General features: G+C 40.7%; 1 protein-coding gene across 8 annotated transcripts in view; it reads right to left on the reverse strand.

Moving 5' to 3' along the window:
• ESR1 (estrogen receptor 1) overlaps positions 1-25,018 on the reverse strand; it is a 197,848-nt gene that overhangs the window by 91,110 nt on the left and 81,720 nt on the right. For 5 of the 8 annotated variants that reach the window (XM_082215236.1, XM_082215239.1, XM_082215240.1 and 2 more), the window contains 2 exons: positions 4,982-5,053; positions 1,441-1,631 (listed from right to left, as the gene is read on the reverse strand). In XM_082215236.1, coding sequence (XP_082071362.1) covers positions 1,441-1,631; positions 4,982-5,053 — 263 coding nt within the window. Of the gene's footprint in view, positions 1-1,440; positions 1,632-4,981; positions 5,054-7,820; positions 7,921-7,948; positions 8,056-25,018 lie in introns of those variants that run through there. The other 3 variants (XM_082215242.1, XM_082215243.1, XM_082215237.1) reach the window with 3 other exon arrangements.

A 25,018-nucleotide genomic window follows, 5' to 3' on the forward strand; every position in this document is an offset into this window, starting at 1 on the left:
CCTTCATTTTGGCAGTCCTTCCCCCGCACTCCCCGAAATCACATAGTTGTGTGAACAAATGACGTTAAGAACTACATTGCACTCCATACCTTAAAGATTGCTGCATAAATTATAAACACGCACAGTTCTACTACAGACGTAGTAAGATCTTATGAGAGGTAGTTTTCCAGGCGTATGCATTTATTTATTTTTTTGAGAGGGGTGGGTTCCAGAACTGTAAAGTACTACAGCAGGGTCTTGGTTCCATTCAATTTTCCTTGTTTGTATGTGCCTGTTGTTTTTTATCACAAAATTGTGTTTTTATCACAATAGCCAGAAAAATGTTCTTGAACCAAGCAGAGTGTGATGAAGGAGCACTGCTGAATACATGGGAATTGGGGTGGGGGGTGGGGAGATCCTGAAAACTACAGGCCACTCAGCTTAACATCTGTTCCAGGAAAACTGTTGGAAAGCATTGTAAAATAAAATTATCTACTACAAGTCTTCCTGAAGCAGAACCAGCATGTCTTCTGCAAGGGGAAGCCCTATCTCAGTAATCTATTTGAAAGTTTCAGCAAGCATATAGATAAAGGTGATCCAGTTGACATTTTGCAATTAGGCTTTCAAAAAGATTCTGACCAAGTACCTCACCAAAGACTCCTGAATAAGCTTAGCAGACAGTAGCAACAAATGGGCAGTTTTCCCAATGGATGGGTGCAGAAAGTGATATTCCCTGCTCAATATGGGAATCTGTGCTTTTTAACTTGCTTTTAAATTATTTAGAGTTGGGAGTAAGAAGTGAGGTAACCAAATTTGCTGATGATACTAAATTGTTCAAGGTGGCTAAAACAAAAAGAGATCTCTCCAAATGGGTGGCCCATAGGCATCTAATTGGTCACTGTGAGAACTGGATTCTGGACTAGATGGGCCATTGGCCTGATCCAGCAGGCATGTCATATGTGTACCAAACAAATCAAAATCGTCTGATGGCAAACATGCTGGGAGTGTCCACCCCCGCCCCCACTTTTTTCTTTATTTTTGTTCTGGGCTTCAAATGCAATTTAGCTCTTGAAATGTAGCTTAGCATTATCAAGCTTATAATTTACAAAGCTTATTTTCACAATTTTACAGGTACAGTCATACCTCGGGTTACAGATGCTTCAGGTTGCGTTTTTTTTGGGTTATGGATGCGCCGAAACCTGGAAGTACCAGAATGGGCTACTTCCGGGTTTTGGTGGTCGCACATGCACAGAAGCGCTAAATCACGCTTTGCGCATGCACAGAAGCACTGAATTACAACCCGTACGTGCACAGATGCAGCGCTGCGGGTTGCGAATGTGCCTCCCACACGGATCACGTTCACAACTCAAGCGTCCACTGTACAGTCTTTTCTCTGATACATTGCATAATGATTTGATTACAACAAGTCATGTATTTGCTAAGTAGCCACAATATTATTACCTTGAATACTCCTCTTGAAGAAGGCTTTGCATCCCTCGCAGGACCATACGCCATAATGGTAACCTGAAGCATAGTCATTGCACACTGCACAGTAGCGGGTCTCCTTGGTGGATTCCATGGACAAGCTTCCCTTTTCGTTGCCGCCGACCATTCGCTCTCTGCCACCATGACGCCTGTTATCTGAGCCTGGCCTGTAAAACGAACATTGAAAGAGCTCATTGACCTTGAAGATGTTGCCACCTGTTTGATTTACAGTAAGTAGCCTGACTGCTTCAACATGTGGTATGGGAAGACTTTCCCAGATGCAAATGTTATGGCAGCATCCTAGTGTTTACGAGAAGTAGGACCACTGCTAGGCACTCAGGTAGTGGTGGCTCAGCTATTTCATAGAGCCACTTTTTGTGCTTGTGTTTCCTAAAAACTTGTGTTTCCTAAAAAGAGCAAGAAGGATTGCACTTTATCAACTTTTGCCATTTTGAACCAAAATATATTTTTACTGATATGTTGATTTTCTACAGCAACTGTTTTAGCTGTAGAAGAATATTAACCTAAAAGAAAGCAGTGGACTCAGATTGAACTGTGATGGCTAAATGTACTGACTGTTCTCCAAAATTTTAAAGCAATTCTTTCCAGGATTAAGGATTATGTGATGCTCCAAGCTAAACCAGAATGCTTGGGGGACAATAGCAGCTCTGCTGGATCAGAGTGAAGGAGTGGAGAACTAGTAAGTCTCTTGATGCTGTTTGACTACAGCTCCCATCATCTTTGACCACTAGCCACTGTGACAGGTTGAAGGGCCACCAGGATCTTCATCCTAGCCAAGCATCCATCTAGTCCAAGATCCCAACCAACAACACGCAGAGAGAGTTTTTACTTGCTTTGAGTAAGAAAGATTGAAGGTTTCAAGAAAAGATGGGCAGCATGCAAGTCCCATACACAATTAATATTGGCCCAGGTGTTTGTTTGTTTGTTTGTTTGTTTGTTTGTTTGTTGTGGTGATAATTTGCATTTTAAGCTTTCCCCATTCAAAATATGCTTTCTCTACCCACAAGCAGAGGGAGGTTTAGGGCAGTTTCCCCACACTGGGCATCAAGCAGAGAGGGTGCTCAGCAAGCACTTGCCTGACTACAGGAAGGAAGCATGAGAACTCTGACAGGGTCTGGGAGTCTTCTTGCTTCCTTCCGAAAGCCTAGTTAGTGCTTTCCAGCTCTGGGAAGGAGATGAGAGGGTTCTAGGACCCTGCCAGAGCACTCATATGTCCTTCCCAAAGGCTGGCATGTCATGAGGGCTGGACTGGGAATACCAAAGTTTGGCCTAGCTCAAGGCATCATGGTACCATAATCTGCCCCTGCCACAAGAGACACATGATCACAGTAGCTCCCCCCTGCTCTTGTCTCCCAGCAACTGACACTCAAGTGTTATACTTCCTCTAGACAATGCAATCCCATCTTTTTTGAAATCATGGCTAAGAAGTGGGAGAGACCTATCATCATCAATCCACCCAGTGACCATCAATTCCACAAATTAATGATGTATTGTGTGACAGAGTATTTGGCAATAACCAACACTGCATGAGTGTAAGAAAGGCTAATGCAACAAATGTGTCATGAGCCTCATAACTCTGTTGGGATTGGGTTGGCAGGCTCCAATGCCGGAGGAAGAAAGTGGCAGGGGCGGGCTGATAGGTGGGAATCAGGGGGGGAAGTGATGTCTCCAGTGTCTCTTGACTTCAGCCACTTCAGAAGAGGGAGTAAGGATGCTAGTTCCTCCCATCCTGATCTCTCAGCAGAGCAGTGGCAGCTGGGAAGGTCTGTGGGCAGCTGCAGGAGGTGGCGGGATCTGCTCAACAGCCTGAACAAAACCAGGAGCTTCCTTTGCAGATAGGAGCAGACTCATAAGCCCCAGGAGAGTGCTCCTTTGCAATCCTGACATTCTCACAAAGAAGTGAGTCCTAAAAGTGAGCACACCACACCTTGCCTTTAATAGCTTGGTTGGTAGGTCATGGAAATTGTTGGGACATCTTAGTTGCTTCTGCCTAGTCCTGAATGTCTTGTTTGGTTCCTGAACATTTGAACTGTGACTCCTGAACTCTTTAAAGCTGATATTTTGTGCAGAAATGTGGGAAACATATTTCAATTGAGTTTTCTAGCCCATGATATTGGAGCTTAATGGAAACGCTTCAGTGCCTCCAGTTTCCTACTATTCAGGTTTTTTTGTGGATTGTCAAATGAAAGCTCCCAATTCAGCTTTAAAGAGCGGATTTTCATGGGGAAAGCTCTGGAGCAAAAAAATTGGTGCTCCGACATGGAGCTTTAATGCACAGAAGAAAGGTAAGTGTGGATAAGCCCTAAATGTTACAAGTAAGAAAGTGTAATGAGACCTGGAAGTATGATGCCTAATAGCTCTGGGATATGCCTCTATATTTCGGTACTATTTTACCAAATTATTCTGTTGAGCCCTGTCTCTCGAGACAGATAGATGCCAGTGGGGCAGCTATCTCCCCCCACTGCTCCATCATGGAGCAGTCTGCACCAAATCAAAAGCAAAATATGCCAGACTATGCACCATGCTCTTGAATATGTAACAACAACTATTCTATTTAATTATTTAAAGTCTGTAATTTGCATTAGCATTTTGGTGGATTTGCTTATTTGCACCCACTTCATTTTTCATCCCTGAAAAAAATGCATAAATGTATTCATCCATTTAAAGATTGAGTAAATAGCTGAGAAGAGCAATAGGTTAATTAGAGCAAAGCCTCGATTTAATCCATGCACCCACAATCATTTGTTTTGAAAAGTTATTATTTAACTAGTCTAGTAGGTCATACCCCGGCAGCAATTACATTTCTTAGAATGTAGATTTTAGAATCAAGTGCTGTTTTGGTAAAATATGAGTGGACCTTGATTTCTTTTCTAGATTTTGTTGATGCTGATTATTAAAGAGAACTTCCCATGCAAGCACAATGCAATCTTGTTGAAAGAAGCTACGCCCAGTACCACAAAAATGCTATAGGACAGTTCCAGGTTTCGTGCAGGGTGGATATTACACACAGGGGGGGGGAGGGAGAGAGAGAGAGCACACACCTACAATGCAGGGGTGGGGAACCTTTGGCCTTCGAAATGTTAAACAACTCAGCCCCAGCAAGCATGGACCAGAGGTTCCCCCACACCTGCTACAATGTATGAGTTTTCAAAGTCGGTCTATTAAAAGTAATTTTTCCCATTTATGTGAATAAAAGATGCACCTTTAAGTGATTTTGTTTCAATGCAGGACTATAAAATAGTGCTAGACAGAAACACTTGGCCTAGACCTTTCTTTGACATTTCAACAGTGGGTCAAAAATGCCCCTCTGGAAATTACCTTTAAAGATTACATTTAAAGGGTGGGGGAATTCCCTTTCATTCAGATTTTTGTTTGTTTATTGTTGCCACTTTAAGCATTCGTTTTTATTTGGGACAGAATGTGGCGTGAGACTGAGGCAGTGGGGATGCAACTCTCAGGACTCTCCCACGGCCCCACCCCTTCCTGAGCCACACACCTCATCAGCTCTGCTTTGCACTCTCCTTGAGCGTTCTTGCCCGGTTTAACCCTCGTAATGCTTCTTGGTTGCCTAGATGGATGAAAGAGTGAAGGGTAAAGAAGCTAGCCTACTGTACAAAGATAAAACTTGCTTCTGTTGCATCACCCACTTTTGCCCCTGGCATGTGCCCTCCCATCCTAGAAGGTTGGCCCAAAAGGAATACGGCACTTGATCTGGAAAAAGGCTCTCCATGAAGTAGGGCATGAGACCTAGTTGGGTTATGCTGAAGGCTTCAGGGAAAACAAGTTTTGAGGAGGGACTGCAATGAAATAAAAGAGGTGCCATCACACATGAGGTAGTTCCAAGCATGTGGAACAGCAAGTGAGAACTGGGTGTACCACAAATATCATCTCTTTGTCTAAAGAAAACAGCCAATCCATTTTTTTCAGGTGCTAAAACTCTTCTTTTAAGTCTGCCAAGAACAGATAACCCTCAGAGAGCAGCTAGCCTGGAGGCTTAGGGAATCTGAAATAATCAGAAGTAGACACAATGTTCATCCAGTGAGATAAATGCCCTTAGCATTCTCCTATCCATCTGTAGCATTCACTTTCACTTCCTGTACTGTTTACTCATTAACCTCAAACCAGCCCTTCAATTGGTTTCCTTCATTTTCCATTGATTTTTCTTCCCATTTTCAGTCTTTCTACACTTTCTCTATTCCCTTACTTTCACTTTATTTGCATAGCAAATCTTTCTCTTTGCAAAAACAGCGCATAAATGGTTACAAGAGCAGAACATTTGAAATCCTAGGCACAAACAATGCTCATGAAATCCATCTCTAAAATAACTATTATTGCAGTGCCTTTTCTTTTGTCAGATTTAGAAGAAGAAGAAGAGTTTGGATTTGATATCCCGCCTTTCACTCCCCTTCAGGAGTCTCAAAGCGGCTAACATTCTCCTTTCCCTTCCTCCCCCACAACAAACACTCTGTGAGGTGAGTGGGGCTGAGAGACTTCAAAGAAGTGTGACTGGCCCAAGGTCACCCAGCAACTGCATGTGGAGGAGCGGAGACGCGAACCTGGTTCCCCAGATTACGTGACTACCGCTCTTAACCACTACACCACACTGGCTCATAAATTTAGATAAATTTATTGTCATTGTCCGTATATACACAGTATACACAACAACGAAAATCAAACACCCACCCAAAGACCGGGTTCACATATACATTTGCACGTATCTCCGAACTCTCATCCTATTTAAACATAATCTATAAAACATAACATAATCCAGAATATAGCATGACCTATTAAAAGCATAACATAACCTAAAACTCCTTCTACTCATTCCTTCTACTCCCTACTTACTAAACCTTGCAACTGGCCCTGAGATCGTTATTTAGTGCAATCAGAGCTCTTGGATAGAAACTATTCAGAAGGCGTGTGGTTCGTGTTTTCATTGTCCTATATCTTCTGCCCGAAGGCAATAGTTCAAAGAAGTTGTGAGCAGGGTGGGTGGGATCTCTCAGAATATTATGTGACTTCTTCAAGATGCGAGACGTGAAGATCTCATCCAGGGTTGGTAGTCGGAGCCCAATAACGTTCTGGGCAATTTTAATTGTTCGCTGTAAAGCTTTTTTATCCATTTCAGAGCTGCTCCCATACCACGATAATATACTATAGGTTAAGACACTCTCGATGGTACTATGATAATAGGACAGAAGTAGGTGCTTTTGTCGGTCACCCACAAAAGGTCATTTGAAGTACAGGCTTCAGAATGATTCCTGCCAATGCATAAATGTGAATATTTTGTCAGAATGATCACCCATACAACTTTTCAAAGGGTGATATAGTATTATTTCTCTTTTATAATAGAAGCTCCAAAAGCATTTAACAGAAAAACACTTGCAGTTCACAGGACTGGTATTTGATAAGCTGACTATTCCCAATTACATACTTCCATGTGTAGACACAATAGCCCATTTATAAGTGCAAAAACATCCTATGCTTGTAACTTGAGACTTTTTGGGTAACCTTCGCCTTGTGTTACTAAAAAGATGGGCACCAGTTGCTTTAATAACCAGCAAGGACACCATAAACAGTTTTATCAGTCTAACCAACAGCTTGAATGTCATCCAGTAACTGGTTTCCAGCTGGTGCAGAAAATGAAAAATAGATGCAATTTGTTTCTGGTCTACTAGCACAGAACACCATTTAATAATGAACAAATTTATTTGCCACCAAAGGCATTCTTTGGTATAGTTTCAAGCCTTAAGCCACTTGTGGAGTGTACTGTAGTAATCTAACACTGGGGTGACAAAATTACAGATAATTTTCGCAAAAACAAGTGACAGCTGCTAGTTTGCCTGTGGCTCTAACTAGCAGACAGCTGCTAGTTTGAGCCGCAGGCTTCCCTGTTAAGAAACATTAATGTTTTTTGTACTCTTGACAAGCAATAAAACCAAACACCATTCCTAGACTTAATTGTTGCAGACACGTACCAAAAAGGTCTGCGCATGAATCAGAAAACCAAAACCAAACAAAGCTTACAATCTGTGGTTCAGATGTATTCAGTACCATATTCCCTTTTGACTTAAGCTTCAGTAGCTCCCTGTATCCCTTGAAGCGTTCAGTGGTCTAGCAAGTTCCTTTGCCTACAGTTATTGTGACCAAACAAGGCACTGGAAAGCAACTGAAGGCTGTGGGTCCCAGATGTCAAAAAGTAGAAATATGTCAGTGTTTTTCCCAAATTCATTTTAGTCAAGTTCAGCAGGGAGTGGGAGAGGGTTCTTCTAATAACAAAATAAAATGAGGACATGGTGTAAGGCAAAGGATGACTTCAAAGCAACAAGAACTACCTGTTGAGGATGAGGGACAATAAAATGTAGTGTGCCCTCCAGCTTCAGACTGAGAAGCTTCTGGGGCCCCAGGACCACCTGTTGCTTCCAAGGGGCACGAAAGATGCAACTGCAGTCAAGATGCTTACTGATGTAGTGAATTTAAGAGGGTATTTAAGAGGTTGCATGGGAGCTGCAACTGTGCAGGCTCTGTTTTAATCATCCATTCAGCACAGCCCATGATACCTAATGGAAGGCAGATATCAGAGTAGTGTGGTTTGAATCAGGTGAGGGCATCTCCTTTAAAGGCCAATTATAATTCTAGAATCCTGGCTGATAATGGAATGATTCCTTCACTGCAGGAGCTTGGACTAGATGACCCTCGGGATCCCTTCCAACTCTACAGTTCTATGATTCTATTATACTTCCATGCATTACTGAAAAGCAGGAAGAGGAAGTGAAACAATTTGTGCTTTCTATTACCTTATCTTATTTACAGTGTAACATTCCAAAAGGATTTCATACAGTGAGTAGAGGAATTCTGACTGGCTAGGCAGAAGCAGGTATAATGGAGCAGCATAGTCACAGCTGCATCTGGGACAAACAAAACTCTGCTTGGCATGGCATAGCATAGCAGTTTGGCCCAAATTGGCAGCATCATTCTGTGAGTAGAGGGGGGTGGAGCTCTCCTTTCAGATATTTATAGTCTAAGTTGTTTATAGCTTTGAACACTAATGTGCGGACCTGAAAATGAACTGACAATCAATTAGAGGAAACTGTTTGCAAAGCAATGTGTATATTAGGAAAAAGTGCATACCCATACATGAACAGGAGGAGAAATGTACACTTAAAATGCTGACAAGTCTAAACAACAACAATAACAATAACAACAACAAATTGATATGGTGAACTGAACACTAGGAATGAGAAACTGAGAGAATTGCCAATTCACTGCCAAAATTCTAATTGATAAAACTGACAATCCATCTGCCCCTTTACCTGTACACTTGAGGATGGGGCAAGCGAAAATGAGAGATGCAGCAAGATGAAAACAACCCATAGCTAGAAAGAGCCAGCCTCCTAGTTCCTTCCACCAGTGAACAAACTGTCCCTGAAGTACCCTGAAGAGCTGGTGGAATCCCTGCCTCACAACCTTCAAATCATCGATTCAAGGTCTGCTGCAGGATTCCATTCTGACACCCAGGACACAGAGTGAGTTTGCAGACTTGATATGTTTGAATAGATGTAACTTATTATTTACCCTGGAAGATAGAGTTATCCCTATGAAGATCAACAAACTGCAGGAAGAAAGTTAATTCTGAGTCCTGGGAAACAGTCAGTTGCACAACGTAGTAGAACAACTACCTGAAGTGAACTGAGTGGACTTTAAACCAAAGTATTCGCCTTCTGCAACAGAGTCAGAATTAGCATTCATTAACTAGCAACATAATTGATTCATGTTTACTCATAAATAAGTCGCACCGTGCTCTGCAAGCTCAGGTCAGTATGCATGATTGCAGCCTAAAGCAGGAATAGGCAAACTTGGCCTTCCAGATGTTTTGGGATTACAACTCCCATCATCCCTGACCACTGGTCCCATTAGCTAGGGATGATGGGAGTTGTAGTCCCAAAACATCTGGAGGGCCGAGTTTGCCTATGCCTGGCCTAAAGCATTCATACATCATAATCTTATTAAAGACTTATATCAAGAAAATGGACACTTATCGGGGGGGGGGGGTGTAAAACCACTGACCTCACACTTTTACAAGCAACCTCTGCCCTTTCCAAAGTGCTGCAAACTTGCCAAAATTTTTGAAGCCTGGACTGAGGCTCACAAATCACTGAAACCTTAAACCAAACGACCAGGGCTGACATTTACAGAGTTGAATTAATCATTTACTGTGGGATTGGCCTGTCATCTGAAGTGAATTAATACAATATAGGATGTAGATTCCGTGCTGACACAAAAAAAGTTTCTAATAGACAATTTGGACACAATCAAATGTTTCATAAAGCAAAGAGACATCTTTACGAAGTGCTTTTGCAACAAAAGACACAGTGATTATGTAAAAGTGGAAACTGGCAAATAAGTTAAATGCATAGAACGATAATGCAAGATTTGGCCAAACCTTTAAGAGAAAATAATAGAAAAGACTTTGAAAGTATTCACTCGGAAAGTTTGGAGCTCAAATCACTGATACTGTCTTTACAAGGACTAAGAGACATCAAATTAATATGGACCTTGGGAAAGCCAGTTAATCTCTTTGAATTGTCCAGCTTTCTAATTGTATGTGTAGGACTTAGTAACGTGGACTGAGGAACAATTGATATACCTATGTCACGAAAGTATTTATCCTTACTTTCAAAGCCCATAATGGCCTTCCCACCATCTTATGCCTCTGCTCTTAGGAGGGCTCACATGAACGCCTCTGACCATTGAAAAAATGTGCACAGGAAGTCACAGTATTGCACATTATTGCTCTGCCTGCCATAGCCACATTCCCCTGTTGCCTCCACATTCGGCGGACACTGGAAGGTGTTCTACACATGCACACAGGCAGAGTTCTTCAACATGAAGAGGAACACTATATGGGCAGGGGCATAACTTCAACTCTACTGGAAAACATCTATATGTGCACACAACTCCTTTTGAAACACAGTCAATGCCCAGACACCGGGAAAGTGTGGTGGTATAGGTTTGGGTGCCTCTTATCACTGCCAAACTAAGCATGAGGGTTCATAAGGTGTAAGCCATCTTTACCCTAATTGAACATTAGCTCCCTGCTCCCAAAAAAGAAAAAGAAAAAAAAGAGATTGGGGCTGGGTCATGTGCTTCCTGGATCACATCAGAACCCTGGGTTGGTATGTTTGTGCATACATGCATAGCCCCCAAATCTACAAATTACACTATCCATTTTAAAATCACAATATATAGGGAAGCATAAAAGAACTAATAGAGAAAAATGATGTGTGAACAGTTCAGTATAAATCCACCACTAACACAATCAATCAATCAATCAATCAATTTTGTATACCTTCCTTCATCTGGGGAGAGCGGGATATACTGTATTTTTTGCCAAAAATGAAGGGAAAATGTGTGTGTGTCCTATGGGGCGAGTGCAGGCTTTCGCTGTGCACCGACCCCTCTCGCTCTCTAGGCTTCAGGAAGCTCTGCGCAACCCTAGGGAGACCGGTGCGACTTCGCGCTGGTCTCCCAAGGGTTGCGCAGAGCTGCCTGCGCTCCTGGGCTTCCCACAGCTCTGCGCAACCCTAGGGAGTCCAGCGCAAAGCCGCGACGGGCTCCCAAAGTTTGTGCAGAGCTGTCTGCATTCCGAAGCCTGGGGTGCGCTGAAGAGCGCGCCCGGGCTTCGCGCAGCTCTCCGCAAGCCTGGGGAGACCGGCGCGGCTCCCTAGGCTTGCGGATAGCAGGCTGTTCTGGGGGCTGGGGTCGGGGGAAGCTCGGGCTTCCCCCGCACCAGCCCCGTGCCTGGGGGGGAAAATAAATTTTTCCCCTTTATTCCCCCCCCCAAAAAAACCCTATGCGTCCTATGGGGCGGTGCGCCCTATGGGGCGAAAAATACGGTAAATAAAAATTTATTATTTATTATTATTATCTAACATCTCAGGGCAGATCACAGCATAAAATACAGACTAAAACCATTAAGTATATAATAAAAACAAGAACAAGAACAAAACAATAACCCCTCCTCCTGTACTCAGATTTAAAAGGACATAGACTGTTAATAAGGCCTGATTGAAGAGGGACATTTTCGCCTGGCACCTAAATATGTATAATGAAGGCACCAGACAAACCTCCCTGGGGAGAACATTCCACAGAAAGTGAACCACTACTGAAAAGGCCCATTTCCATGTTGCCATCTTCTGAACATCACATGGAGGAGGCAGATTAAGAAGGGTTTCAGATGATGATCACAGAGTCTGGGTTGGTTTATATGGAGAGAGGCAGTCCTTGAGGTACTGTGGTCCTGAATTGTTTAAGTCCCTATAAATCAAAGACATGTTGCAGAACACACATACACAAAACTACCAGTCTGGAGGAGCTCACAGTTATTAAGGAACTCAGCTAATGATAGTTCCCAACTATACAGGTAGAAGGTTGGTTGTTAACTCAGTTTTTCAATTTTAGCCTATAAATTTCATTGTTTAATGTCTTAACCTGTATATTAAGGTACTTTTATAGCTCTAAACTCTAAACAAGGTAATGTCTTGATAATATAAATGTTGTATTAATCCAGCGTATTTTCTTTTAATTGTTGAATGATCCTGAGTACATTGCAGCAGCCTTTGGCTATGTGAAATAAAACTGACTGACTGAACTCAGTTTTCCAATGTTGCTTTTTACCTCTATCTTTAAAGAATTAAATATAGAAACATCATGTACCATGCTTTGGTAGGTTGATGGTTTTATAATAGTCTAGGATGTTCAGTTGATGTTTTATTGCTAACTAATGTTCCTCTGATTGCTGGGAAACTTCCAATTTTAGGATCATAATTCCCACCAGAGCTTAGGAAATTGATACCTTCCAGCTAACAGAAAAGGGCAGAGATACAGTCTGGAATTGGCTGCAGTTTGTATTAGGGAGAGAGAGATGTGGGTTGACTGAAGATAAAATAACTGGGCTGCAGCTAACTGACTAGAAAACTGAGGCAAGGTTGGTGCATTCTCCCCAAAGTCTCTATTTGTAGACACATTCAAACATGCACAGGCGACGGCTGCCAAGTCCTGTCCTCTCAGGAGCATCACTAGAGCCCACCACGAATTCCAGGGGAAATGTCTGAAGCAGGGAGCCATTTCCACCCATGGAGACCCCCTGTATGATTTAGATGGCTGTGGTAGAATTACTGTAGAATTGTGAAACAGTAATCACACAAAAGGAAGGACAAACTCCTTGGGTCTGTTAAATCACTGTACCTAACTGGCCACTAAAGCCATTATCTTCCAAAGAAACTTGCCTGACCAGTTCAGCAGCTCTTCTACTAGATTCTACGCAGGCCTAGAAGGAACCCAGAGTATATACCCGCTACAAACTCCTAACAATACTTTAACTAATAGTAGTCCTGTTCAGCAAGGATTCACGTCCTATGAATTTACAAAGTACATCAAACAAAAACAGAGTGAAGTGAAACAAGAAGGAATCAATGCAAAACCCAAACAAAACACTGCATGAATTTGGTTTTGGACTTTACATCTTTTCTCCACAGGACAAACGGGCACAGGGCAAAGGGCTAATGAAGCCTGCTACTCGTTCCACTCCCAGTCTCAGCCTCTGAGGCTTCTTTTCAAATAAACAAACAGCCTGTTGGCAGACAGATAGGACTGTATGTCACATCTAGTTTGGCCCTGAAACAGACAGTTGTTGAAATGCTTCTGTGGTCTGTTGAATGCCACAGAAATGTTGAATGAACTCCTGCTGGCTCATAAATGCAGGAAAAACTAGGGCTAGGCATTTCCTGCAGCTCCAATATTGATATATTACTTTCCCATTCTATGTGAAACCAGTACAACTTGAACTGAAAAGCTAGTGTATGAGTTGCATTTTGTCAGTCTGTCAGAATCTCATTTCCTCAGAATTCCACATATAGTGTACTCAGTTATACTTTCATTCTTCTAGGTGGCTTACATAATGGCTTATTACTTGCAGAACTGCCAAAAAAAATAAAAGCACACCATTTCTGTTGCCATACTGCTATCTCTACTACTCTCTCTTTGCTTATATGAGCAGTCTTGATATTTCTATTTCTGCCTCCTTTTCAACTATTATCATTTTATATAATTATAATTATCATCACCATCATCACAATACTATACTGCTCTTAAATTCCTGGTGGTGGAGTGTGTGGTGAGAAATTAAAAGATGCCTCCTTCATGCTCACCAGAAGTGTGCCCAGAAAACAGAAAGTGAGGAGGCCACAGTTGGAAAACACCACAGGAAATAAGACAGTGAGAATAGCCATCAGAGCCAAACTTGTCCCATCTGCAGACTGTTCTTGTCTCACCTGTGAATGATGAGCACTAGTAATGTTAGTAGGATGCCATCACTAAAAATGATGAAACAGAAGTAACGTGAAACCACTGTGTGGGGTTATTCAGAGGTTCTGAGTAAGTGGTCAACAATATGCTGAAGACACACAGCTCTTTAAACCTGCATGTGTGGCAGTGATGTGCTGAACCAATGTTTTGCCTCAGTAATGGATTGGATGAGAGCCAACAAACTGAAGTTTGACCCAGATAAGACTGAAGCACTGTTAATGGCCAGATTGCTCACTAGCACATGGTGATTTGGGCATATTACACCAATCCTAGCCCGACTGCACTGGCTGCCGATTAATTTCCATGCTCAATTCAAGGTGTTGGTTTTGACCTATAGAGTCTTCAATGGCTCAGGACCACAATACCTCAAGGATCACCCTCTCCTCTATGAACTGACCTTGACTCTGCGGTCATATCTGATGCCCTTCTTTGTGATTCCCCCACAAGAGGTCCAGAAGGTGGCAACATAGGAACGGGCCTTTTCTGAGGTAGCTCCCTGTTTGTGGATTGCTCTCCTCAAGAAGGCTTGCATGGAACCTTCATTACATATCTTTAGGCACCAGGTGAAAATGTTTCTCTTCAGATAGGCATTTGGCTGGGGAGGGGAGCATTATTGGTTTGCGTTTGCTTTTGCTTTATTATGCCTTTTATGTTTCCATTTTGTGAACCGCCCTGTGATCTTTAGGTGAAGGGCAATATGTATGTATGTATGTATGTATATAAATAAATAAATGGAACAGTGATGTGTCAGTTCCCTGTATTATATTGGTGCAGCTGGTTATACTGTACCTGCCTAAGTATAGAACCTTACATTCCTACCTTTTGACATTGATTTCATTCATTTTGGCCCAACCTTCCCTTCCTTAACTTGGAAAAATCACATTATGGTTTTACAGTTTGTGAATGAGGACCCGCATGAAGTTGTCTGTACCACATTACATGTCTCTGAGAAGACCACAAGCATGAACTACTCTGATTGGACATTTATGAAGAAGACTAATGGAAACCACTAAACAACATTTGGTACATGATCATAATTCCGTGTATATAATTCTCTGCAACTGCCACTTTTCAGCTGTTACTGGATATAGCAGTCAAGAAGTTAGTAGGATGGCATATACCTAAAAAAATATACAAACATACACACTAGGTCCAAGCTAGTGTTATGAAAGTTGCTGGATATTTTGCCTTTAACTTCAAGTTTAAGATAACTGCTGCCATTGTTTTTCCATAGGCTTCTTACTGTATTTTATAGGTATTTCATATACCTACAAATATATCAAGTTCATAATATGCAGAATTACTCAAATAAGCTTGAATGGCATGTCCATTTAAGTAACTGCAACAAAACCTGACATTTAGGAAAATCTAGATTTATAGACAGTTTCCCATTGATGCAGTAGTATTTTTTCTGATTCTTCTGTCTAATAAATTTCATAATTCTTTTATAGCAGATAACTGGTCTAATGTAGCCAACCTAGAACAGTTTTCAGTTTGCTTAAGTATCTTAAACTTTATGAATAAGTAACATATAATGTCTTTCAACATGCTATTAAAAAGGATCGCAGCATTAATGAAAAGCAAATTCTGTCCATTCTTCATTTTAAAAATAAGCCAAATTGATTCTCCCCCCACCCTGTAATTTAATGATTTCCTGCTGAGTCAGATATAGGAATGTTCTCTTTCATAACTATACGAATGCTGCTAGTCATACTATTAAGTTTTATGGATGTTATAAAACAGTCCATAATAAGAAAGCAAATTACAGACAGCAGGTGGGCATCTTGTTGCCGAGACAGAAGAAGAAACAAATATACTGCTGCCAATCTGCCCAGTGTTAAGTCACTGCACCAAAGAACTTGCTATGGTGTGAAGAGGCCCTAGAAAGAGAGCTGCAAGTGTCCCGTAAACGTATCAGGGCTTGTAAAATATAAATTATAATAACATACATGTGGACAGTAGACTATCCATATCACATCCTGGCAAGTGCAGCTACCCTTAATATTGCAAAATCAAAACGGCAAAAATAAATCACCTCTGTGGCTTCTTTGAACTTGGGTGAAACAAGTACTGTGTTGTACTGTGTTGATCTATTAGGTCAGGGACAGAGGGGCCATTTTTAAGGCGAGGGCCACATTCCATTCTGGGCAACAGTTCAGGGGCCACATTTCAGTGGGGGAGCAATGAATGTAAATTTTATCTTTGTATAGTAGGCTAACTGCAGATCCACCCTCTGAGGGCAGAAACATGAGCATAGGTGGGACACAACTTTGGGATTAAAAAATGGCCACAACTTTATTGATTACAGATGTGGGTAAGCTTTGGCTCAGACACTGGGTGTGTATCCTCCATCAGTCTCCAGGGAGAAGTTTGGACAGGGTCGTGGCCTGGGTTATGAGCCACTTCAAGACACAGGTCAACTAAGCTGGCCCTCTCTAGGCTGCTTTTGGACATTATATGACCTGTCTGCCGACCACTTGGCTTCAGGACAGAAACTTCAACCCAAACCTGTTTACTGCGCCACTAAGAAAAAAACCTATGCCAACACTGTGCCCTCCAGAGATTGTTGAACTATAATTCCCATAATGCCTGATCACTGGCCATATTGGTATCCCTAGTCTAGAAAAAAGGGGACAGTGGCAACACTCAGACATAAGATGGGGGAAAAGATACAGGAACATGGCTGTGTATAGATAATCTTTTCTGACTTCTCCATTAGACATGTTTGGTAAAGTGTGTGTATTGCTGAATAACTCTTCTTAACGGATTTCTGTGCACCGCTGTATGGACACTCAGTAACCTAATTCAGTGCTGACATTAAGTAAATATACTCTTAGTTTCTGTGGTTATCTGATGGCTTTAATGGGAGTCTGGATGAGAGGCCAGACTGAAAGAGGTCATTGAAGCCATCAATTGTCGACAGAAGAGTGGCTTCCTGTGAGGATTAATGAAAGGTGATTTTTGTGCACTTTGTAGTAAATTATAAAGCTGCTAGGAGCTGTGTGCACTTCAATTCTTAACCCCTATAAAAATGTGTGCTTTATTTGTTAGTACCACAATGTACTTGGTTGCTGGTTATTTCACTCTTAATATCTGATTGCACTGGAAATATTTGTCATATCTGATTCTGATTTTTTAAAACTAACTGGTATCAATTGGTACGATCAATAGTTCATTTTATAATAAATCTAAAATGTTATAATATCCAGACTATCAAAATGAATTATTTATTTGGATTGCTGTATTATGTTTTGAGCTGAATTGGCATGTTGACGGTTACTGCGTTGATTTGATTTGTGGAAAAGCGGCATACAAATTGAAACAAGAACAACAACAATAATAAATGTAGTAGTTACTTACTTTGAAGTCTCCTACTTTAGTCTTTATTATAATAGGAAGTAATTGGTGTTTATAGGTCTTAACTAAAACACATAAAGTGCAAACACACAATCAGAATAGATTTGGATTGTAAAAAGTTCTACGCATGATATCAAGGCAACCTGCAAAAAAACCTTGCTCAGTCTGGAAAGCTCAGAGGTTTTCCCTTTTGGATTTTCTAGAGACATTGAGGAAAGAAATCTGCTGTTTTATTCCTGTGAGTCTGTTACAGGAATCACTTATCATTAAGTGGCGACTCTTTCCACTTCCCTTCAGGGCCTATGCACTGTGATTGTTGGATGTGTTTAACTACCAATTAGTATGTGTCCTTCCTGGAATGAAGCAGAACTTTATACAGTAAGCCCGCAACTAACGTGGGGGTTACGTTCCAGGGATCGTGCCTAAAGCCAAAATTGCATATAGTCAAAATACATTGGGTTCAATGGCAGGTAGGATTGCCAAAGTCTTTTTCCCCCGCACACTCCTCTCCTCCTGTCAGACCCCTTTTTAACTTTATTTTATTTTTGCAAGCGAGTAAAGCTGAATGTGCACAAGTTAAGTGTGCATAATTTGAGAGCTTACTATATTCCCAGCATGTGATAAACTAGGAAAACGGCCTATATCAGAAAGCATAGTTGAACAATGGATTCATATCCATGACCAAACCACACTGCTTGGACTGAACAATAATGTAGGGTGACCACATGTCTCACTTTACAAAGGATAGTTATCTTTGTCTTGTCTGTGCCTAGTTTAAAGAAAAAGAATGTAAGAAGGGCCTTGAAGTAGATTATCAAGAGTCAGCATCTAGACAAAAAACTGAACAGGCACACAAGGTCACCTTGCCACAGTCTTCCCAACTATGGTGAGAGGTACGATATTTGTCTTTAAATTCCAGTAATTATTTCTAATTACATACACATCATATACTGTGCAAATTTAATGCAACCCTGTATCCTCTTTTGTCCTTGCTTTTGGCATTTCCTCCTTTCTTACAGTGCATGAATGGCCACACTCTGTCTACACTAATGTCATTTGCATGTCCCGTTGACAACTTGCAAAGGAAAAGAACACAGAGACTTCCATTAAATAATTAAAAAATGGTTCCAGTGCTAATACTGAGCATGTGTAGCCCTTCTATAGGTCAGCCTTTACAAAATATGTTATTATGAATAATAAGCATCTGTGTAGTGTTTTACAGACATCATTCAGTAATTCCTACAACAATCCTTTAAAATCTGTCAATGCTGTTATTTGCATATTGCCAATGCAGGAAGGAGGCCTGAGGCTAAGAGGCAGCACCTTTCTCAATTTTCCAGTAGGTTCACAACAGCAGTAACTGGTGATCACAGAATCAACTAACATTGAGGATTAAATCAACACCATTTAGCTTTCTCATAAGTTGCACTTCATCAGTTTCACACTGGAGTTTCCCTTTGAAATGTGTAAGAAGTGAGAGTTGAACCACTGATTTGGTTCACAGATGTACAGCTCAGTCACAGCTATTATGCTACCTTAACTCTATTTTGAGACAGAGAGTGAGCAAAAAATATTCCAGCTAGCCATATAAATTTTGCCCATCATACTTAAAATTCATTGTATAAGAGCTGTGAAAAGTCACATTCCAAGTAAAACAGGCTGCACTGCTTCAGCCAAATGGATGCTATTAATGGCAGTGCACACCAGAGGCGGCACCAGGAGTGGTCGAAAAAGTAGAAGCGGCAAAATATATTTCTACATCATATGATAATGAAAGGAATGTAGAAAGGAATGTAGAAGGGCAAGTGAGGGGTCAGCTCCTTATTTGGGAGGCCACTTGCCCCCTTGCCCCCCCTCTGGTCCCGCCTCTGATGTACACCACCAACACAGTCCTGCTGCCTGAGGAAGATGGCGCCCGTCTTCTATGTGCTGAACGCAGACAAACTAGCACATAAACCTTATTTCAATACTGGCGATGGGACCACTCTCTCCACCATTCCTGCAGATAGCTGGCAGGCTTAGGGGGTGCAAGACATGCTGTATGGCCAACAGCTCTGTCCTACACCACCAGTTCTGCCACCCGAGGTGCCCACCTCTCTCTGCCAAGTACTAGAGCCAGCCTTGTTAGCCTATACGTGTCTCACAAACTGGCATACTTTTATCTTTTTATTAGTAATGGGTGGGGGGAAGTATCCATGTTTTGTAGTATATTTCATAAAATGTAACTTAACAAAATAATCCCACATCCTCAAAAAAGCATATATATATTGAGATCTGTTTATGCAAAACAGTTGAAATTTAAACAATTAGACCACAATCTGGCCAAGGTTAAGCACACTTCAGTCTAATTAGTTTCACCAGAAGAAACTGGATTATGTTCATAAGAATAAAAAAAAATGCTTTTAAAAACAGATGATGAGTCAACAATGAATCTTTTACCAGTTTATAGCGCCCAAAGCAAATAATTTCCAAAACAGAACTGAATATATTCTAAAACACATAAATAGCATGCTTCATTTTTTCATTATTTCACTAGCAGTTTAACCAGTGTTGACACACTACACTACAACTGTTAAGAGAGCCACCAGAGAGCACACAGTGTACCCACTCTTTTCACTGCTTCTGGTAAAGCGGATCCATAACAATAGCTTTCTTCTTCCCCTGAGCAATGATAATTAATTAGTAATAATATCTTCTGTTACTTTTTTCAGCTAGGATATCAGCTACAGGCTGTCTATACCAGTGGACTCAATCAGTGTGCAAGGACTCAACAGTGTAGTGTGAAAAACTTTTGTATTGTTTGACAGATGGCTAGCAAAGGCTTAAAGGTGACATTAGAGTGCAAGGCAACAAGGATTTTAATAATTGCCAGCTGAGATCAAGGTCAACATCAAGGCCAGAAGATGTAACTCCTATATCAGACTCTTCTCAATCTGGCAATGCATAAATAGGTAGAGAAGTTATTCTAACCTGTTACTGTGAGCACTGAAGGGTTTTTATAAGTGGCTATTTAGCTCAGCCGGATACAGAAGCATTTGGGCTCCTTTAACAGCATGAGCACATTCAGCCACGCTGAGCTTTCTAGTTGCAATTCTGCTGGATTACAAAAGAAGGTCTTCTCTACCTTGACCCCATCTGTAACATGCTCCTCATGCTGCTCAGAGACAGTTGCAAGCGCATCGTTGAAAGGATAGACACTGGATGTAAAGAAAGGTTTGGGCAATCAGCTAAAAATACCACTAGCAGCAGTATAGGGCAGACAAGTAGTCTGCCAGTCCAAACGTGGGGAGATGTGGAGCAGGCACTTGTTTGTGTTGGGTAGAGGAAGTAGGCTGTATGCAGAGACCCATCTAACCACTGAATCCTGCAAGTGTTAGAATATAAGCCAGGCTAGCTTCCTGGTGAGGTGATTGCCTGGGTGATGGGGAAAAAAAGGAAACGGATCTGTGTGAGGTGACAAATGGGTGGGGCTGGTAGTTAGAAAAAGACAAATGCAAGAGTTGAAAGTTGTAGTGACATGGGCCAGATGTAAAGCAGCAAGCTGGGAGTAGAGAGAGACAGAGCAATGTCTGATGTCTGTTTGAATCCAAGGCTGTGGCTATGGGAGAAACAAGACCCTTTTGGTGTGTTAATGCTGTGAACCCCTCCACTGTAGGGTCAGGTTGTATAGGTGTGTAAATAAACCATATATCATAAAGACACTACAGTCTCCACTCTGCCTCATAGTCCAAAAGGAAACACGAACCCAGGGAAAGGACCTGGAACCCCTGGAATCTCGCACTGCTCGAACATTGGGGTGACATACAATAGCACCCATGAGTTCTAGGGATCAGGGAGCAATGGAAAGCTACTGAGTGGCAGAAGTGAGGTGAGGACCCTAGCAGAGGAAAGCTATTGACCATGAATGCTCTGTATTTCTGTGCCTGCTCTCTTGAATGTAAAGTTCAGGGAGTACCACCAGTCCTCAATCTTTACAACAACAATGAGCTAAAATGGCACTGACAAGAATGAGGAGAGAAGGGGGATTCTAATTGGAATAAAATGAAGCATGTCAATGAAAGCGCCCATTATCTGAACTGAAAATAGTTTATTCTTATTGCTTCTTCCTCCACTTTCATTCAGATTGTGCAAGCAGGGGAGGAAAGCCATGCCCTCGTGGAAGCCAGACTACTCTTTGCTTTGCTGCAGCCAAGAACAAACTTCAGCAGAGCAGTTTCTAGTACTCTAAACACAGGGAAACTTTAAAAGCAACATTCAACTATATTGATCAACACTATCCTTGCCAATTATCAGAGCGAAGATGTAATTGCAGGCTTCAAAGAAGCAATTTCTGCTCACAGAAAAATTTCAGGAGGGTGGCAATACATCAGATGTTACCTTTGCACATGGCACACACATCAGACAAATATGTAAATCAGATTATTATAGATCTACAGCTGGGACATGTTGTAAAATCATATTTGTAAGAACTGTACCCTCATTTTTCACAAGGCTATATCCCAGTCCTGCCCAACTGAATGCCCTTCAGATGTCTTAAGGCTCCAATTCCTATCAGCTTTACCAGCATAAATAATGGGGGTTGTAGTTCAGAATGCCAGGCTGGAAACGGCTGATGAGCTTCTCGGAATGTATACCAAAAGGCATCCCAGTAATAAAACTAAAAATGTATTTGCCACAAACAGTGCTTTTAGTATGAAAGAATGAATGAATTTACTCTAACCTTTCCTTCCACGGTCATTCGTGAGCATTCAGTTACCATAGTAAACTTCTAGTGCTGTTTAGGGCTAAGTGGTGGCAACTGAAATCTTCTTCTTTACAGCTCTATGCAATGCTAAATTGCCTGCTTTGTAACTCAATGCCTGCCATGCAGGGCTCAGTCAAACAAGTTCAAGTGCCAACTCAGTCCTTAACTAGCTAAAAGTTACAGTATCTTAGCTTCAACTCCCTGTGTACAGATTTAAAATATAAAATAAAAATTCCTAGGGGGATGCTTTTAGTAAGGAGATTGAAACTGTATGAGAATTTAGCATATAACACTGCAATCTAAAAAATTCTTCCATTAAAACTAATGGAACTTACTTCCAAGTAAGAATAGTTAACGTCTTGAACATTATAACATCTTAAACACTAGAGAGTAGCAGTACAAACCTATGCATGCCAGTCAGAAGTCTCACTCAATTGTTTACATATTTACAGTCATTGATAAACTAAGTGGTTCAGTAAGACTTACTTGCGGGCTGAGTCACAAATGGAAATAAATCTACATTGCAGTGTTAGAAAAATATACGAAAAGAGTCCAGACCACTGACGGTTTGTTAACTTGTAAGAGACCTAACCACAAACTTAAATATCATAAGCAATTCTTTTAAGAAACCTAAACTATTTAATTCAATATTTTTGATCATTTATAGCTGAAAAAATTATAGGGAGTTTTTAAACAGTGTGTTTAAAATATGAAGAGGCTGCAAGCCTATGCATGCTTCCTTATCAGTAATGTTTACGCAACTCAACGGGACCAAATTCTGAGCAAGCACATGTAGAATTTCAACATGCATTAATTTAAAGTGTATATAGATGCGGCTACTAATCTTTTAAAATGCTATTTTTATAATATCAAGTGAAGAGTATTTCTACTATTACAGTGTCTGTTAAAGCACAGTAATAAATTTTTGCAATAGAGCAATATTTTAAAAGTAGAAGTAACATTTTATTTTTAAAATACAGTGAAAAAAAGAGTGTAAAATGCTTGAAAGGTTTTTGGACAAAAAGAAAGGCATACTACCAAACACATTGTATTTTCCAGAATACAGCTCCTCCGAAAAGTCTAAAGAGAAAGAAGAATAACACTAGCCAAAATATACCTCCAATTCTTTTTTGAATGCTGATATCACCTCATTTGGGCAATCCATAGAAAAATTAAATGCTCCATCGTAACTTAAATGCAACCTTAATGCCACAATGAAAAATTATATTCCACTATGAACTCTACAAGATAACACAGTTGAAAATTAAATATTTTATTTTCTCTCAAGTCTAGTGGAACTGAGGCTAAAGAAGCCAAACCATACTAGGCTTAGTGAACCATTATCTAATTCTACTGAAGTCATGTTAAGCAATATAGTAAACACAGAAATCAGGAGCTGGCAGTTCTATTCACTCCATGACTGAAAAAACCCCTGTAGTCTTTATGTCTGAGTTTTTAGCACTATCTCTCTCTCTCTCTCTCTATATATATATATATATATATATATATATATATATATATATATATATAAAAAGTACTATTAAAATGATTTTGTCTAAATGGAATGATCATCATTGGAGCTTTCACAAAACACCAAGAGAAATCAACTGCAAATAACTTTGTATATAGTCACAAAAGTTGGTAATACATGGCTATTCCTCAAGAACTACTTTTGTTGTCACTATTCTGTGGCTTTGTATAAAGCTCAAAATAAATAAAAAATTGTCCAGTAGCACCTTAGAGACCAGCTAAGTTTGTTCTGGGTATAAGCTTTCATGTGCATGCACACTTCTTCAGAAATGTGTATCTGAAGAAGTGTATACCTAAAGAAGTGTATACCTGAAGAAGTGTACAGTATATCTGAAGAAGTGTGCATGCACATGAAAGCTTATACCCAGAACAAACTTAGTTGGTCTCTAAGGTGCTACTGGACAATTTTTTATGTATTTTGATTGCATCGGACCAACACGGCTACCTACCTGAATTTAGTATAAAGCTGTTATTTTCCAGTTTAGGCAATCAACATCTTCCAGACAGTACATTCTTCATTCTGATATGTGGCAGGTTGCATACTCAGCAGCATCTCATGCCCTAGTCGGCCTAGTGGGTGGCCTTTTTAATCTTCTTGTAATTTCCACTAGAGGAATGTATTAGGAAGCTGCTAGGTCAGTTTATGTTCCATTTCCTTCTATTTATCTATTTATCATTAAATTTCCATCCTGTGCCTTCTTCTAAAGGAGCCCACAGTGGTTCCATGTTGGTTGTACACTTGTTCTAATCTCTTTGGCACTGTTGTAACTTAACAGCACTTTCCCCCAACAGTTCAAAGTTATCTGTTTTTATGTCTCATGGAACATGTTTTTTGTGTGTTTTAAAACAGGCTCAGCAAGACTTTGGCGAGTGACTTTGGGCTTCTGTGGCAATACATAACCAAAACACATGCCATGGCTAAAATCCAGCAATAGGTTCTGTGTTTGAAGGTGTAAGTATGGCAGATAACAAATTATAAATATTGCAGGAATTATTACTTCTGGTTTTACAGTCTGTTTGCTGCTCAGGCATCCTTGGATTTCTAGGAACCAGCAAGGAAATCTCAAGTAGAGCAGAAAGCACATTGATTAACATAGATTCACGTCAATGCAGCAAACTATTTTGCAGAATTATGCTCCCAATATTCTTGGAACAGATCCCCAAACGTGATCACAAATGCAGAAGAGGTGCATCTTAGAGTATTATTTGCAATAATAATAATAATAAGTGGTGTTTCAATCCCTCTCTGGATCCTCCACTCAGTTTCATTACTCATGACGCATGTGTGTGCAAGTTGTACTTGATTCGACGAATTATATAGTTGGTGGGAGAGTTAAGCAATGCTTTCTGTTTCATGCTTTTATGATTTCTGTCACCATTGTACCAGCCACATTCCCCCAGCAAGTTCAAAGAGCCCTAAAATCTCTTTATAGATGCAGGCCTATTAAAGTGCCAATGTATGCTACTCCCCCTCATTCTCCGAAAGGGAAGGATTTTTTTTTTAAAATCTTATCAGCTCTGAGACTTCTCTTAGTG

This window comes from Podarcis vaucheri (genome assembly GCF_965113315.1).
Source record: "Podarcis vaucheri genome assembly, chromosome: 3".
Classification (NCBI taxonomy): Eukaryota; Metazoa; Chordata; class Lepidosauria; order Squamata; family Lacertidae; genus Podarcis; species Podarcis vaucheri.